At 32.5% G+C, this 18003-nt stretch overlaps 3 protein-coding genes and 1 non-coding gene across 7 annotated transcripts; all 4 read left to right on the top strand.

Annotated features, from left to right (window-relative positions):
- The first annotated feature begins 377 nt into the window (after positions 1-377).
- Positions 378-1760, top strand: LOC18110966 (putative pentatricopeptide repeat-containing protein At1g12700, mitochondrial). The gene has a single exon (XM_006389244.3). It carries the CDS (start codon positions 378-380, stop codon positions 1758-1760), a length of 1383 nt encoding a protein of 460 aa, XP_006389306.2.
- A 1092-nt stretch (positions 1761-2852) lies between these two features.
- On the top strand, positions 2853-5927 carry LOC18110967 (putative pentatricopeptide repeat-containing protein At1g12700, mitochondrial). Its single transcript, XM_006389245.3, has 2 exons — positions 2853-4963; positions 5318-5927. The coding sequence occupies exon 1, from the start codon at positions 3100-3102 to the stop codon at positions 4960-4962; it is 1863 nt and encodes a 620-aa protein (XP_006389307.3). The 5' UTR covers positions 2853-3099; the 3' UTR covers position 4963; positions 5318-5927.
- A 5555-nt stretch (positions 5928-11482) lies between these two features.
- LOC112323770 (uncharacterized) lies at positions 11483-17313 on the top strand. Of its 4 annotated transcripts, none has more exons than XM_052446187.1 (4): positions 11483-11857; positions 12081-12174; positions 12267-12325; positions 13571-17313. In XM_052446187.1, exon 4 carries the CDS (start codon positions 13737-13739, stop codon positions 14205-14207), a length of 471 nt encoding a protein of 156 aa, XP_052302147.1. In that variant the 5' UTR covers positions 11483-11857; positions 12081-12174; positions 12267-12325; positions 13571-13736; the 3' UTR covers positions 14208-17313. The 4 variants fall into 4 exon arrangements, with proteins under 4 accessions (XP_052302147.1, XP_052302148.1, XP_052302145.1 ...); XM_052446188.1 differs by having other exon boundaries at positions 12267-12298; XM_052446185.1 differs by having other exon boundaries at positions 12267-17313.
- Positions 17314-17821: 508 nt separating this feature from the next.
- On the top strand, positions 17822-17936 carry LOC112323917 (U5 spliceosomal RNA). Its single transcript, XR_002977462.1, has one exon. It is a non-coding gene; the product is annotated as a U5 spliceosomal RNA (small nuclear RNA).
- The last annotated feature ends 67 nt before the right edge of the window (positions 17937-18003 follow it).

Raw genomic sequence — 18003 nt, forward strand, 5'->3', positions numbered from 1 at the left:
TTTCCTAAATTCCCTTCTTTCTTATTCTTCACTCCCCAGCAAATCGCTACTTCTACAGCTTCTACCACCAAAATTAGTCCTTCCTCGAGAAACAATGGTGGGTTTTGTAATAATTATAGCACTCTTCATAGTGTTTCCGATGCCGTTGCTTCTTTCAATGAGTTGCTTAGCATTCGTCCAATGCCACCCGTTGTGGAATTTAACCAGTTATTAGGGTCCCTTGTCAAAAAGAAACATTACTCTACTGTAATTTCTCTCTGCAAACAAATGGATTTGTCAAATATCAGACCTGACGTTTATACTCTTACCATTTTGATTAACTGCTCTGCCACTCCAACCATGATCATTTTCATTTTGTTTTCTCTGTTTTTGGTAAAATGTTCAAACTTGGTCTTCCACCTACTAATGTCACTTTCAATACCCTATTTAACGGCCTTTTATCTAAGGCCAAAATCACAGATGCAGAAAAAATGTTTGTTGAGATGCTAAAGATGGGGTATGAACCTGATGTGATTACTTATAGCACTATAATTAATGGTTTATGCAAAACCGGCAACACGACCAGGGCTCTTCATTTGATCAAGAAGATGGAAGAAAAAGGTTGTACGCCAGCAGTGGCGACATATAATACTATCATAGATAGCCTTTGCAAGGATAAACGGGTAAACCAAGCCACTGAATTCCTATTTGAAATGTTTGATCGGGGCATTCCACCAAATGTTGTTACTTACAGCTCGATTCTGCACGGCTTTTGCAAATTGGGTCGATTGAATGAAGCAACAAGCTTGTTCAATCAAATGGTTGAAAGGAATGTTATGCCAAATACAGTGACATTCACTATTTTGGTTGATGGACTCTGCAAAGAAGGGATGATTTCAGAAGCTCGGTGTGTTTTTGAAAGGATGACTGAAAAGGGTGTAGAACCAAATGTTTACACTTACAATGCTTTGATGGATGGATACTGTTTAAGAAGCCAAATGAATGAGGCCCAAAATTTGCTCAACATCATGGTTCGCAAGGGTTGCGCACCTAGTGTTCGAAGTTATAACATATTGATCAAGGGGCACTGTAAGAGTGGAGGGATTGATGAGGCAAAAGGACTCCTTGCTGAAATGTCTCATAAAGCATTGACTCCTGATACTGTCACTTATAACACTCTTATGAAAGGTTTTTGCCATGTAGGGAGACCTCAGGATGCACAGAAGCTTTTTAAGGAGATGTGTTCGTATGGCCTGCTTCCGAATTTGATCACTTACTCGATTGTGCTTGATGGCTTATGCAAACATGGCCTTTTGGACGAGGCATTCAAAGTGCTCAAGGCAATGCAGGAGAGAAGGATAGAACCTGATATTTTCATTTATACTATCCTTATTCGAGGGATGTGCAATTTTGGCAAGCTTGAAGCTGCAAGGGAACTGTTCTCCAATCTTTTTGTTAAAGGGATACAACCTGATGTGGTTACATATAAAGTCATGATCAGTGGACTTTTGAAAGAAGGACTATCAAATGAAGCATGTGAGTTGTTTAGAAAGATGGCAGTTGATGGCTGCTTGCTGAATAGTTGCACTCACAACCTTATAATCCAAGGATTTCTTCGAAACGGTGACACATCAAATGCAGTACAACTAATCGAAGAGATGGCAGGTAGAGGGCTTTCTGCAGATTCATCTACATTTCAGATGTTATTGGATCTGGAATCTTATGATGAAATCATAAGACGATTTCTGCATGGAAACTCTCAAGGTAGAAAAATGAAGTGAAATTTTCATATCAAGTGCAGTTTCCATGTATTGGCTTTCTTCAAAATAGTTAGGTTTTTGTACCACTTTCAAGTTACTGCACTCATATTTTCAGCTTTGATGAGTGATTTCTCAAATACGAATAGATGATCCATTAATTGTTTATATATTGCTAATATATATTTTATTTATTACAAGTGCTTAAGACTATCAGAATGGAAAAATGGAGAGTAGCAGTTTCAAAGGGAATACAGTTGCCAGTATCTGAATGTTGGTGATAATAAAATGGCATTGCAAATGAATCTTGCTAGTTGTAAACTTTTACCTTATTTTTGTATCTCTATGTATGATCTTTCTGTTCAATGACTTAAATGTGAACTTCTTTGATTTCCAGACTTGTTCTTGCTGGAAATTAATGCAAGCTTCACTAGGAATATGCATTTGGTTAAAGGCAACCTACCATGTCATCAGATTGGAAGCTGTTGCTGAATCTTCAGGAACTTCTGGAGGTGGCATTTAATCATGTCCATGGAGGTTTATGGCAGGTTTTTTTTTTGCCTTCTCTCGCCTCTTATAATATAAGAGATTATTGCTAACATTATAAGAAAAAACTAGAATTTTATTTGAGAATAAATGTCAAATCGAACAATACCCAGTGAAATAGCATCTTAAATATAATTTTATCTATCTTATTATACTAAATTTTGATTAAACTTTAAGAAAAAAAATCATGAAGGGCGTATAAAAAGAGTGCTCTCTAATTTTATATAAAAAAGTCATAATCTTATTGAAAAAAATAATATTTAATGAAATAATACTCTAAATAAAATTATTATCATTTTATTATTCTAAAGAATTCTAATAAAAAAACAAACTCTCAAAGAGTCTAGACTCATGGGCCTAGATGGGCCAGCTCCAGCTCCTCGTCCAAAACAAAAAGAAAGCTAGGCAATAATACCAGACTTGCTAGACTTATGAATGTTATAAAAAAAAGAAGAAAAGAGTAAAGAAAACCTGCTTATTTATTTCAATACCAAACTTGGTCTCTAAAGTCTTAATTATTTTTAAATAATAATTTTTTTATTATTATATCATGCATCAATTTATCATCAAATTATCCATTTCAAATAATAAATCCATGATGAAATAAAAAAAAATCAGTGACAAAAATAGTTTTTAGTTTATCTACATGGATTTAAAAGAGGTCCATTGGGTTCCTTCTGGTTTATCCATTCATTACTAAAGACGAGAGGAAGACTGAACGGAAGTCTGGAGTTGTGAGAGTGAGAGATTGGCTACTTACATTGTGAGACTGAACGGAAGTCTTTATAAGAACACTAGGAGACAGCAGCTTTTTCTCATGCTTTCGCGTTCGCTTTCGCTTTCGCTTTCGAACATGATGATGCGGAAAAGCACTTTCGTAGCTTCTGCTTCTTGTGCTTTTCAGCTTCTTCAACAACAACAAATGGAAACGGGTACTTTTCCTAAATTCCGTTCTTTCTTATTCTTCATTCACCAGCACTTCACTACTTCTACAGCCTCTACCACCAACATTAGCCCTTCCTCCATAACAAATGGTGGGTTTTGTAGTAACTATAACAATCTTCATAGTGTTGCCGATGCCGTTGCTTCTTTCAATCAGTTGCTTGGCATTCGTCCATTGCCACCCGTTGTGGTGTTTAACAAGTTATTAGGGTCCCTTGTGAAAAAGAAACATTACTCAACTGTAATTTCCCTCTGCAAACAAATGGATTTGTCAAATATCAGACCTAATGTTTATACTCTTACCATTTTGATTAACTGCCTCTGCCACTCCAACCGTGATCATGTTCACTTTGCTTTCTCTGCTCTGGGTAAAATGTTCAAACTTGGTCTTCAACCTACTCATGTCACTTTCGGCACCCTCCTTAACGGCCTTTGCTCTAAGGCCAAAATCATCGATGCTGTAAAATTATTTGATGAGATGGGAAAGATGGGTTTTGCACCTAGTTTGATTACTTATACTACTATAATTAAAGGTTTATGCAAAATCGGCCACACGACCAATGCACTTCAGTTGCTCAAGAAGATGGAAGAAAAAGGTTGTAAGCCAGATGTGGTGGCATATAACACAGTCATAGATAGCCTTTGTAAAGATAGACGGGCCAATGAAGCCATGTACTTCTTTTCTGAAATGGTGGATCAGGGCATTCCACCAAATGTTGTTACCTACAGCTCAATTCTGCACGGTTTTTGCAATTTGGGTCAGTTGAATGAAGCAACAAGCTTGTTCAAACAAATGATTGGAAGGAATGTTATGCCAAATACGGTGACATTCACTATTTTGGTTGATGGACTCTGCAAAGAAGGGATGATTTTAGAAGCTCGGCGTGTCTTTGAAATGATGACTGAAAACGGTGTAGAACCAGATGCTTACACTTACAGTGCTTTGATGGACGGATACTGTTTACAAAGCCAAATGGATGAGGCCCAAAAATTGTTCGACATCATGGTTGGCAAGGGTTTTGCACCTAGTGTTCGAGTTTACAACATACTAATCAATGGGCACTGTAAGAGTAGAAGGCTGAATGAGGCGAAAACACTCCTTTCTGAAATGTATGACAGAGATTTGACTCCCGATACTGTCACTTACAGTACTCTTATGCAAGGTTTTTGCCAAGCAGGGAGACCTCAGGTTGCACAGAAGCTTTTTAAGGAGATGTGTTCTTATGGCCTGCTTCCAGATTCGATTACTTATTCGATTTTGCTAGATGGCTTATGCAAACATGGACATTTGGATGAGGCATTCAGACTGCTCAAGGCAATGCAGGAGAGCAAGATAGAGCCGCATATTTGCATTTATAATATCCTTATTCAAGGGATGTGCAATTTTGGCAAGCTTGAAGCTGCAAGGGAACTGTTCTCCAATCTTTTTGTTAAAGGAATACAACCTACTGTGGTTACATATACTGTCATGATCAGTGGACTTTTGAAAGAAGGACTATCAAATGAAGCATGTGAGATGTTTAGGAAAATGGTAGTTAATGGCTGCTTGCCGAATAGTTGCACTTATAACGTTGCAATCCAAGGATTTCTTCGGAACGGTGACCCATCAAATGCAGTGCGACTAATTGAAGAAATGGTTGGTAGAGGATTCTCTGCAGATTCGTCTACATTTCAGATGTTATTGGATTTGGAATCCAATGATGAAATCATAAGTCGATTTATGCGTCGAAGCTCTTAAGGTAGAGAAATTTTCTTATGAAGTGCAGCTGCAATGTATTGTCTTTATTCAAAATGGTTAGGTTTTTGGACCACTTTCAAGTTATTGCACTAATATTTTCAGATTTGATGAGTGATTTCTCACGTTCCAGTGACTTCACAGTGACCCTTCTAGCACTAGAGCTGACAGCATACTGTATTTGATTTGAATCTGTCTGTGTATAAATTATTTCTTGGATAATTTGTCTCATTTCTTGTATAAATTATTGTTTAGGTATTTTGATTTTGAATTTGTACCTAACATTTTTTCTTGTACTGATCTTAATAAAGAATTACATGAAAGTGTGCACCTGATGCTCTTGATCTTGTGCTATTAGCCATGTCCGCACCAGGTTATGCTGGAGCTGATTTGTGGAGTGAATTGCTTACCACAGAGAGTGATATATCCAGAGAGCAGATTTCAAACATATGCAGCAGTTGTGGAAGCTACTTGGTTGCCATCACCATGGCTGATTTGAGATTTTCCAGAGCTGCACGCATCCGTTTGAAGTTTTGTTTTGAACTACAATCATCTGTGCTGATATGATGCTACACATTCGCAAGAAGCAGCTTAAGGCAATTCAACTCTCATTGAGAAAGAGAAGGATTTTTTTTCCCTTTCTAATGTAAAATGGGAAGATTGTGGCCAGTTTGACACTGCAAGGATGGAGTTTTACCTTCATCTAATTCAGCACATCAAATATTCCAAGCCCTGTCAGCTATCAAGTTACTTGAGTTTATGATTCTGGTACTGTTATGGCTTGATGGGATCTTATGTCTACAATGCTCAATGATTAAGTTTCGGCTCTCTTCATTTCAATATATTTTCCCAAGAAACACAACTCTATAACATGAAATCTCTTTCTTTTATTTCACTTGTTCGGTTTACAACGGTTGTATAGTTTTCACTTTCCAGGCCGATTTCCAAGAACTGTAGAATTACCACAATATTTTGGAGTGTTTGATTTCAATTATCAAGTAGGAGTTGCTTGTTATGTATAATTTGCAAGAGAGGATGGATTGTTAATAAAATATATTAAAGATTATACCTGATAATAAAAATATATAAGATTTTAAGTTAATTTTTAATGTAGTAGAAGAATGAAATATTATTGCAACTGCTGCTACTGTAAAATATTATTTTTTTAATTTTTGTATAATAGTTTTTTTTTTAAAAATAAAGAAAAGAAATTAGAAAAAATAAAGATAAGAATAAAAAAAATATTATAAATAAGTTGTGTAGAGTGATAAATACTTAAAGTATAAAAAATAAAAAATAACATTTTTTTCAAAAAAGATTGTAAAGAAAAAAAAGGAAAAAACTAAAAAAATATTTAAAAAATATGATAAATAGACGAAGTGTAAAATAAAAAAAATATAAGTATAAAGAGAAAAAAATATAAGAAAAACCTTTTTTTTATAAAAAAACCTTAAAATTATAATTTTACCATCGCTACAGTAATAATATAATAAAAAAATTAGTAAAATCTATAATTTTTTCATTTCGACGTTAAAACATCATTTTATTTTAGTATATAAATAATAATTTAATATGGCAATTTCACTGTTGTCTTTTATATGGGATTTGCGATCTTTTAATGCTATTTATTTCATAATGATAATTAATGTATGTATTTATATTGGAGGAGTTATTCTCCCATATGCCATTTTAAGAATTGTTTTTATATATATAATGATACTTTCCCTCTATTCATTTCATCACTTTTTTTCCATAAAAAATCTCATTCAACCATAAAACAAATATTAGTTTTCAAAAATAAAAAAATAGAACATAACAAAAATTCAATCCCAACAAATAGTTTGGTATTAAAATAAATAAATATCTATTATGTAAAAACTTTGAACAACCTAATTGAAATAACCTATATAAAAAAGATAGAACACTTGTTTGCTTTAGTTTCTTAATTAAGAATAGCAATTTAAACTGTTAATTAATTATCTTGATTTGTTCAATCCAAATATACTGTAAAAAAATGCTCACTATTTTTTTTTAGCTTCCTCAAGTTCTTAGTTATCTTTGCTTTGGTTGTTGATTTTATGTTTTGGGATTTGTTTTTGGTTTGTCTGATTTTTTATATATGAGGTGTTAGAAAATATTTTGATATTAAATGAAAATGGATTTTACAGAATAAAATTTTAGGTTATTATTAAAAATAAAAAATAAGAATTAAAGTTAACATAATAAAAAAAAAGCTTTTTTTTCATCTATATCACTTTATAGGCATGAAAAACTTCAATTTAATCCTTTAATTTGTAATTTTTTTCCATAAATTAGTCCTTGTTATTTAAGGATTTTATATTTCAGACCTAATTTCATTTTTTTTCATATGTTCAGCCTTGAATGTTAAGAGATAATATATAAAGTTGCTAGAAACAAAAGAAAAAAAAAAGAAAAGGAGTTTGATTTGCTACATTCTGGCACGATAAGGGCTGATATTGGTGCCAACACGTTCGTCTTAGAGAGTAAAGTTTAATGTAGGTGGTTGAAAAAAATAGATTGTGACTCAATGAATTTTTTGTATTTTGGCTGAATATTTTAGCTTCAAATTAAATTTTATTTTATTTTTTTATCGTTTTGATGTGCTAACGTTAAAAATAAATTTTTAAAAATAAAAAAGATATTATTTTTATGCATTTCTAAATAAAAAAATATTTTAAAAAATAATATCTACCATGCTACTAAACAAGCACTTAGAGAGCATAGTTTAATGTAGGTGGTTGTTTCCTCCAGACATTCTAGAAAAAATAGAGTGAGAAGAATTTTTGTATTTTGTTTGATTTTTTATTTTTGAAGTGAATAAGTAGTGTTTTAGGGTTAAAAAAAAGTTTATTAAGATTTTAATGATGTTTTTAGATGAAAACAAATTGAAAATTATTTTTTTAAAATCTAAAAATTCAAATCCTAATTTTTTTATGTAATCACAAAATAAATGAGTGAATGACATATCATATGTCTATCTAGACTGAATTGTTATGAATATTTATTTTAATTATCACAAGATCAGGTAAATACAGGTTTTAAGCATGACAATGCAGTACCTAGCTTATTTATTTATTTATTATTATTATTAGTTTTTTTAATTTGTTTTTTAGTTAATATCCTTTCTCTTACTTTTTTTAATTATTTAGTTTAACTATTTTTTAAATAGAGATAAATCTTTTGGATGATTTTTGTAATATCATACTTCTAAGAGATTATTATAATTTATCTTTGTTTTTTTCCTATTAGGTTTAAGATAAATACATTGTATTTGCATTGCACATAAGAACAAACTTTTTATTAGGAAAATTAAATTCCCATTTTAGTCTAATTAGCATTCATGATTTTTCTTAATTTATCAGTTAATATATTTTTTTAATTCATTGTATTAGACACAAACATTATCTTCCCATTTCTAGTTAACAAATCTCATGATACCAAAATACATATCCACAATCCGGTATGCTTTCTTGTCTTTCATTCAAAATGAATTTGAAATTCTATATACGGTGTAATAATCCGCAATATAGCAAGAGTATATTGACTACAAATGAATAATTAAATTTTAAAAATTTCAAATTGAATAACTTTGTTAAATATATAGGATGCGGGAGAAAAATATTGTGTCTATAGATACAAAACACTATGAATTATAATAATAATTTAATAATTTTGTCCTTCACCGAATCAACCGATAAGGCTAAGCCCAGGGATAAAATGAATGTTTTCATGTGATTTATTTGTCATTAATATTTTGATTGGAGGTACAAATATCTTTTTATATTTTTTAAAATCGTGAAATACTTTCACCTTTCTTAAAAATAAGAATCATGTAATTGGTTGCTAGGGTTTTTTTTTTTTTTGAGATTTCAATTGGTTTTGTATAATTTAATTACTAACTTACCCTTGAAATAGAAAAAAAAAAGGCTTGCTTTGGGGGCTTTTTTGGATTTTCATGTTGGTTTTTTGTGTTACAAACAAATTAGTAGAGGGGTAAATTAATATTTTGCATTAATTAATAATTATTAGTTTTCAAAATCTATCAGGTACGTGCCAGTGACGTGGAAGGGTTCTGCCATGCTTAGACGGCGCGTGTGGCGTTGTATGACGATGAAAAATTATCTTCCATCGTGTCATTAGATTCCCTGTGGTGTCACCTTCTTCTAATGGCGGTGCGTGTTTGGTTTTTCTGGACGGATTGTTGTCAAAGCCGTTTTCTATTTTTTTGCTCTCTTTTCCATCGAAATTCATGTCTGTCAATTAAAATTTCAGATAGTCCTCTTAGTTGAGTATATTTTAATATCAATTCTTATTCTTTTGATTTGTTATTTTTATTCTTGGTCCTTTTGTAAGTTTTTGTTTTATTTTTCAATTTTATTCTTCAATCTAGATTTTTTGCTTTTTGCTTTTTTAGATTTGGTCCTGCTTCTTTTTTTTCTCTCATTCTTCTCCTTTCTCTTTTATAAACTTTCAATTGTTTTCAATTCCATCATTTAATTAAAATATTTAGTTTGTTTTTTTTTTTTCAAAATTTAATTCTCTTGCGGTTTCTTCTTTTAATTCTTTTGTAAAATTGATTTTTATTTTAATTTAGCCCTTCATTTCAAAATTATTTATCCTCTCATTTGTTTTTGTCTTTCAAATTTGATCCTCATTATTTGGATTGATATTTTATATTTTTTTGTGATTGAATGTTTTTTTTTTAATTTTATCTGTTGACATTTGATTTTTTAAGGTTCGAGATTCATGTTTTTTTCAAGTTTGATACTTCCAATTAAATGATCCAGGTTACGAGTTTTATGAGCTAACACAAGCTCCTATTTTTTTATGGATTTATTTTCCTTTTCGATCTTATTCTAAACATTAAGTTTTTTTTAATAAAAAAAGACTTTATGGTTTTTTTTGTTTATCTTTTCATAGAGTTAGCCCGATCTCACAACATGGCTTGTGGGTTTAGCGAGTTAATTCAATGATAGAAACTAAAAAACATAATATACATTCAAAGGTGTTTTAATAATTTTTTGGCTCAATGAAGGTGTTAGATATTAGCTCTAATTTGTACGTAGAAATTCATGAGTAAAAAAATTTGTGCTAGAATAGTTAATTAAAATCTTTGTTTAATTAGAATTTTTATTAGATTATGATAGTGAGAGTTATAATCTATAAGGCCCTTTTATATATAATTTAATAATATTATAAAACTGTATTGAAATATTTGTGTATTTTATTTCCAACATAAATTCATTACACCTTCGCTATTTCTCGTATCCTACCCTAACAATGATTTTAATAAAAAGAGCATTGCAATTGCTAATAATAATCTTAATCTAAGACATAATCTAAGAAAGTTGCTTGTAATCTTAACTCAAAACTCAAGCAACTTGTTTGAACTCAAAATTTATACAAAATCAAGTTATATATTGAATTGAATTCAATTGACAATTTATTATAATTTTTATATTTAAAATAAAATATTAAATTATATAATTGAATTTAGTTGATAATTTATTATTATTTTTATATTTGAAATAAAATATTTATTGTAATTTGTGGTTTATAGACAATGATGTTCTCACGGTACGATAAAATAGTTTCAAGAAAAATTTATTGATATTTTTTTGACAGTTAGGATTATTTGGGTGGCTAGGTTTTTTGGATGGTTTAGAATATGCTATAAACACATATCTTGTAATTTTATTATGATATAATAAAAAATAAAAAAATCCTTACTCATGTGGATGCAAGTACATTATCGACCCACATTAAATTTTGTGTTCTTTATAATTTATCTCTTATTGTAATATTTATTAATAATTGCTGCATGTTTTTTCACAACAATATAACAACTATAAAATTGAATTTACTTATACTGTTTGGAATTTTTTAAAAATTAAATAGAATTAACCATCTTTATTATTTTACTTTTAATTTAAAAATTATTTTTATTATAAAAATCATTTATTTTTATTACAAGTACCTTTATATTTATTTAAAATGACATAGAATAGATGCATTTTAAAGAAGGTATAAATAGGCCTATCTCATAATAATTTTTTTTATTAAATTTGTTGAAAAAAAACTGAAAAAACATGAATTTACTAAAAAAAACCTTTTTAATCAAAACTTTTTAAAATATTAAAAAATGTTTTTTTAGAAATATTCCAAAAAAAATTAATGTATACTAACCATAATATTGCTAACAATCTTTCATCTCCCTTTGTGTTCTTTTTATTTTATTGTATTGGATTCTTAATTGGTTCATTTACATTGAAAAAAAGTTTGAGAGTATTAATTTTTAAAATATTTGTTTTTAAATATATTAAAATAATATATATTTTTTATTTTTTAAAAATATTTATAACATTAGCAATAAGTAAAACTTAATTTAAATAAATAAAATTAAATTTTTTTAAAAATACTTTTAAAACATAAAAACAAATTAAATCTAAATCTCCTGTCATCTTCTCTACCGAGATACTAAACAGCATAATAATAAAATATTCAAAACTTTCTATCTTTTACTTGAATATCAAAAGGGAGCCAGAAGGAACCACCAACTTGTTGGAAGCTTTTGACAATCTTGCCAATATTCTTTCCCACTTCAGGCAATTTCTTGGGCTCAAAAACCGAAGCAGCCACTCCAGCAATTAACAACTAGTTTAGGCACTCCTAGACCAAACAAAGCATTGCAAGTTAGAACCTGTTTAACCCTCGGATTTCTACTCGTGTGTTTTCCCAAGAACTAGAGAATTACAGGAGCTGGTTTAGTCGAAGAAAACAATTGTGTTAAAAAAAGTGGAGTTAGAAGATGGGACGAGAAAAAGAAGATGGGGGAGTTTTGGAAGAGATAGAGTTATTTTTGGAAGGAAAGAGAGAGGTGAATATTTTTGGAATATTATCTTCAATGATAATTTTAACAGTATTTGACAGGGGTTATACGAGAAGCATGCAAACCCTTGATTTCTTTCCCTTTTCTCTTTGTTGGGTCGATGTTTGATTTTCAATCAACATCTTATCTTTCTTTCTTTTTGATTGGCTGGCTCGATATGTCATTGATTTTGGAAATGCTAATATTGGGATCTTCTGAACCCATCTGCTAGAATTGATATGATGGGAATGTGGAGGTGGAATCCATGTTGTATGGGATCAAAGCTACTAGACACACAGCGCGAAGTTGTTCTGCTTGATGAGTTCGTACGTTAATTCCAAACAATTGAAGCACATTGGTAAAAGATATTTATCAAGTCATTGTTTCTGATTTCTTATGGAGTTTTTGTACTTTGCAGAAATCATTTGGAGAAACTATTAGGCTGACAAGGTATTTTCTTCCATGACTTGACACAAGGTATTCACAGAACCTTAACGTGTTGCTACTTGAATGTTTTTGTGCTGTAAACTTGTGATCCATGATGCTCCTTTTCTTGTTCTATGTGTATGTTATTAACAATCTAAGCGTCGGATATAATCACTAGTTTCTTTTATAATCTATACTAACGGTAAAATCATCGCAAGAGCTACAAAGTTGGATTGGGATTTTTCATTTCTCAAAACTCCAACATGTGCCTTCTTTTGTTACTTCGATTATGTGCGCTTCAAGCTTGAAAAATAATCATAAATGACTATGACATCTGTCTATAATTAAAAGCTAGTAGAGATGCTTCATCTTTGACTCTATCAGTAGTATTAGAATTTTAGTTTTACAAAAGGGATGAAATGAAATTTAATACGACGGATCTACGAGATTGTGATTGCATTTCAATGAAAACTATTTGTTTGAGTTTATGTGCTATCAATTTGAAAGTATATGAGGAAAAAAACATCCTATTATCCTTGCGGTTCTAATAGTTTAAAGGATAAACTATTATCGGTGTTGAAAATAACATGAACTTATAAATGCTGGTGTCATCTGGCACCTTCCCATGAGGAAATTTTTTACAGTTCTTATGTTGGAAAATTTTCAAATGACCGGGGCTTGTGCAATTCAAGTGCAAGCACTCAATCATTGAAAAGAAATATGAAATAAATTTATACTATAACATAAAGACAGCTACTATATTTCTCCATGTTTTATTTTACTCGAAATAACAGAGCAATTCAATGGCATTAATTAAGGCCAGAACTATTATCCGACTCTTCACAGTTTCACTTTCTTACAAATTTTTAAACTCGTTGTAGTAATCTTCTTCATTTAGGGATTTTTCATGTTTGACTGCTTAGAATAGAGATTCACTGAATATAGATGCATAATTTTAAGTTCTAGGATGAGTTGGGCCAGTCTGGGATAACCTTGATTTATGAAAAACTTATCTTGCTGACGCCAAACGAGATAAGTTCTAAGCTGTTCCTTTATCCGTGAACTTTCCTTTTGTTGTTTACTTTAGTAGGCTCATTGGATTTTAGCCCCATTTCTATTCAAATTACTAACACTCGAATACTTTCGCTGTGCAATTTTAGGGTATTCTTTAATTACAAATTTCCATTCTGTGTACTGCTATAATGATAGGATTTACTCGTTTTTCCGTAACTGCTGAGAAAATATATGGAAGGATATTGAGGTTACCATTTACAAAATAGTATGGTTGTGTACTAGATGGGGGCCACACGCCTATAAATCAATGTGATTCTCCTCACCATTTCTCAATCCCATTGAAGGAAAACCACTCTCCATTGTGTATAAATTTCTGAAGTGTCGATCTAGTGCCTCCAAGGCTGTCAGTGAAGTTCAAACCTTGTGTGTTGTTGAGACTCTGCTTATTATGTTGTCCCGTGGTGATAGCCATTCCTCTCTTTGTCATCTCTGTGTTGAGGCAGCTATGAAAAAGCTAGCTGACCCTGGGAACACAGACTTTGACAAGCACTTGGCTGAACACAAGGCCACTCTGGATAAGCTTAACAAACAGTATTTTGATAACCTCAAAGAATTGGATGCCCTAAAGCGGCGAGGGAAGGAACTTGAGGAGCTGGAGAAGGTGGCCCGTAGCAAGTCTTTGTTTGGTGCGCCAATTAATGAACTCAGCTTGCACGAGTTGGAAATGCTACGGAAGTCCTTGAAAGAAATTAAGGAAAACATATTGAAGCAAATTGAGAAGATTTCTGCGGACACTGAAAATCCAACCTCATCCTCCTCTGCGAATATCGCTGGAGTCATCAATCCTTCTGTGAGTAGCACTGCCAGGGGTTCTTCCTCTGCTGATGTCAATGACCATGATGATGGCCATGGACATTAACTGTCTTAAATCTGAGACTAGGAAATAAAATGGATTTGCTATCATCCTGTTTCTCTTTTGAGTTTCATATGTATGTTAGTAGTCGCTCTCTTTTCAGTGGACAGCAGTGTGTGAATGTCAGAGACATCAAATGTCTGCAGATGTGCACTTTGAATAAATATTAGATGAACTGGTCGCTTGTAGTCTTATTTCTTTTTGATATGATGCTGGATTACTTGTCATAAATGAACTCATCCTATAGTGTTTGCTTTGATTGAAGAATAAATGTTCAGGTTGTTTTGGGAGAATGTTTGTGGATGAGGGGAGCTAATAATCATTGATTGAGGCACAGGCTGTTGTCCTCTTGGTAGTGAGCAGATGTGAGAAATTTAATGCTTGTCATATCTGATATGAGTGCAAATTAGGCACCACTGATTGTGCTTTATAGCTCTATCAATTCAACTGACTCTGTTGCTATGATCACACAAATTGGTAATAGAGAGGTCAATTTGGTTTATGAAATGGAGAATGGTGAACACTTTGCACTGGAGTAATTCAAATACAAACTGATAGTGTGGTGATTTAATTGGATTTTATTTGGGTATACATGCACGATCCCAGTTTCTAATTCAGAGCTTTTTAGCACTAGTCATATGAGAGAGGGAGAGTCAACTATTTAGCAGTTCTTAGTTTTTATCTTATTGGTGAATGTCTGCAGTTATGCTAGCATCTTTTATTGCAGATGCATAGGCTGTGTTAATATATATTCCATTCCTGAATCTGCTTGCATTCTCAGAAGGTTCTCTGTTGCAAATGATTCTTACTTAGAATACCAATTTACAAGATGAAATATAAGTTGATGTTGATTTATTTGCCAACATTTCATGCATGCATTGTGACTGTTTGTATACTTTCATACTTTTCTTTTCTGCTCATAATTCTATTATATTAAAGATTTTTCTGTGTTTGCTTTTTCTTCCATTGAGAAAAAACCACATCGAATAACCTTCAGGTTTAGAAATCTTAACCAACTTTATTTAAGCCACTCTACAGACTTAATTTTGTCTGAATAAATTACTCTTCTTATGATAAATCACTGTATGAACTAAATTTCTCTTTCATGATGATATCTCTAGTTTCTAGTGCATACATGTGCATCTGATTGAAGCTCCTTAGAGAAGTTGCTTTCTCTGGTCCACCACCCCTTGAGGAGACTTGTTGGCATTTTTGGTTATCTGTAGCTAGTGGTGAAGTTCTATTTTCAATTATAAACCAGAATGCCACTCTTCCGTCAATGGTTACCATTGCTGGTTATCTGCAGTTTTATGCATTATTTCCCCACACTAACTGCTTGCTTTTCCCATTTAAAAAGCTCTAGTCTGTTCTGCTATAATTAATTTCTTTCCTCAATTTGGTTGTGGTGATGATTGATTTTTTCTGTATTTCATGCACTTAAGGCTTGCTATGTTTCATTTTATACGATATCTCAATTCTATAAATCTATGCTAGTGATGACAAATCTCATACTTATTTGAAAGGATAGAAATTTATTTCAGAAATTAAGTGTATAAAGAAGGCAAGTATAATTGAGTTTCATTTCTAATTGAGAGCATAGAGGTGATAGAGTAGACCGAAGGCATAATCAAATTAATTGAATCAAGCTCTTATGTACATACATAATAAAGTACGGGTACTTTTTAACTTCTTCAATTATGTTTTTTTCCCTGCATGGTATCCCTTGTAACGAAAGTGGATGGCAAATGTTGTTGCTTTGGCTTTCTATTTTTCTGTGCCCGGCCTATATGCAGGATATAACTGTAAATACATTTAGAAGACAGAACACAAAGATTGAGGAACAGCATAGAATACTAGTTACACTGCATGATCATGGATCCAAAAAAGGTAAACATGGAAGAAGATAATTCATCAAGGTAAGTAGTCGATATTTTGTTTTCACTGAAGAAATTAATGGTGAAAGTTTATTTGGTGTTTTCAGTTTATTTTAGATTTCCTTATGGAGCTTGTCAGTTTTAACTATGGTGCTTTGTTGCACTACACCTAAGCTCATTGTTCTTTCGCATGCCTTCTGTTACCTAACTCAGCTTTTATTCAGTTCTATGCATGTTCGTTGATGTTTTTCTTTCTGAATTGAGGGGCAGGGCAAGTGTTGAGAAATGTAGCCTGTAGATTGCAAGCAATGACTATTACAAACCAGCACCATTTTTGTAGCTACGGCAAAAAAGGGAGCTTATTATTATTTTTTCTTTCATAATCATGTAGCCATCTTTCTTATCACCTTTACTTTACCTCTTATGTAGGAAACATAGAAAACTGCTTAATGTATTTAGCTTCGAAATCTAGTTTCATAGTATTTCTCATATATTGTGCCTGTGTTGGTCTGACTGAGCAATGAATACTGCTTGTGATTTTCCATGAGAATTGAGAAAGGTGTGCTATTTCAAGATACTGTGAAAGCGTGTCGGTGCTAATTAAGCTGTTTTATAATCATCTCAAGTTCTTTGTCACTTGCATATATGATGACATGAGTCCAATGGGGTAACATCAAGTGGCTTTTTGGATTCAAAATGGATGTAGCAACATATAGTGGAGAAACCTGACAATGGCATGAATTCTACCAAAATGTCTCTCTTTCGCTGTTTTCTATTACCTTGTATCCATGTTGTCATGGCTCCAAACTAGCAGATCTCTAATCTTTTCAATGTTTAACGTAGAAGATGACAGGATGTGTATGGCAACAGGAAAATCTCACATCGGAAAGCCATAAGCTGGAAGGCAAGGCAAGCATGTAGAAGATGAATGGATGTGGGACGTACACGCACAGGGTCAATGGGTGATCAGAAGGCTCGTGGCCTAGGTTAGTGACCTCCAGTGCACTCAGGAGGGGTGCTGGTCTAAGCTCTCCCCAAGTGGGGGAGCCTCCGTCAAGATTTGGCTGAACAAGTCACTGCCCCTGCCCAGTTCTAGTTTAGAAAATTTGAGTTAATAAGAAGAGCCAATAGGCAAACTTGATAATCCAGATGCATAGCATCGATGTATCAGATTGATAATGTTAAAGAACTTTTTGAAAACAACCCAAGGCATACGAAATCATTATTTGACTGAGTAATGGAGTAGGAAATGAGTTTGAATTAGCATTAACAGGCGGTAGACCTTCCAACACATGGTGTTCAATCATTTTCTGGCCTGTTTGCTAACCTAATCGCCACAACTGCTGTGGGGAACAGTACTCAAGGCATACGAAAGAACACTCTTAAGAATTGGGGGGAAGAAGAAATATATCTCTAGACTCTGATTTTTTTGGCTTTAGTCCCCATGGAGATGGATCCTAAAATAGGTGTTAACATGACAGTAGTCCATGCCAGCACACCTTCTTTCAAAGAAAGCAGTTTCTATAGCTTCATCACTTGATACCCAAATGGAACCAGTAGCAAGAAAGTAACAGAAAGGTCTTGTCACTGATTTGCATTTCCTACTCCAGCTCTTGGTTCCATCAAATGGTCTGCTTTGTATTTGGTAGGGTCACGATTATCAGATATCCCACATCGAAAAAAAAGGAACTGAGCTTCCATCAAGTGCTTATAAAAAGAAAAGCAAACAGCAAGCAGTTCTCACGCAGCCGCGCGGTGGGCACAGAGCGAACTATTCTTTCGCCTTTTACTAAAGAATACCGTGTGCTCGCCGCAGATAGCGGCATACGCTTATTTTTGGAGGGTTTCTCTTCGTCAGAATGAGAGCCCCATCAATTCTAGTATGAAGTTTATCGCTGAGTCTTGAATTTTAACAGTACGAGTATCAT

The sequence above is a fragment of the Populus trichocarpa genome, chromosome 13 (assembly GCF_000002775.5).
Source record: "Populus trichocarpa isolate Nisqually-1 chromosome 13, P.trichocarpa_v4.1, whole genome shotgun sequence".
Taxonomy (NCBI): Eukaryota; Viridiplantae; Streptophyta; class Magnoliopsida; order Malpighiales; family Salicaceae; genus Populus; species Populus trichocarpa.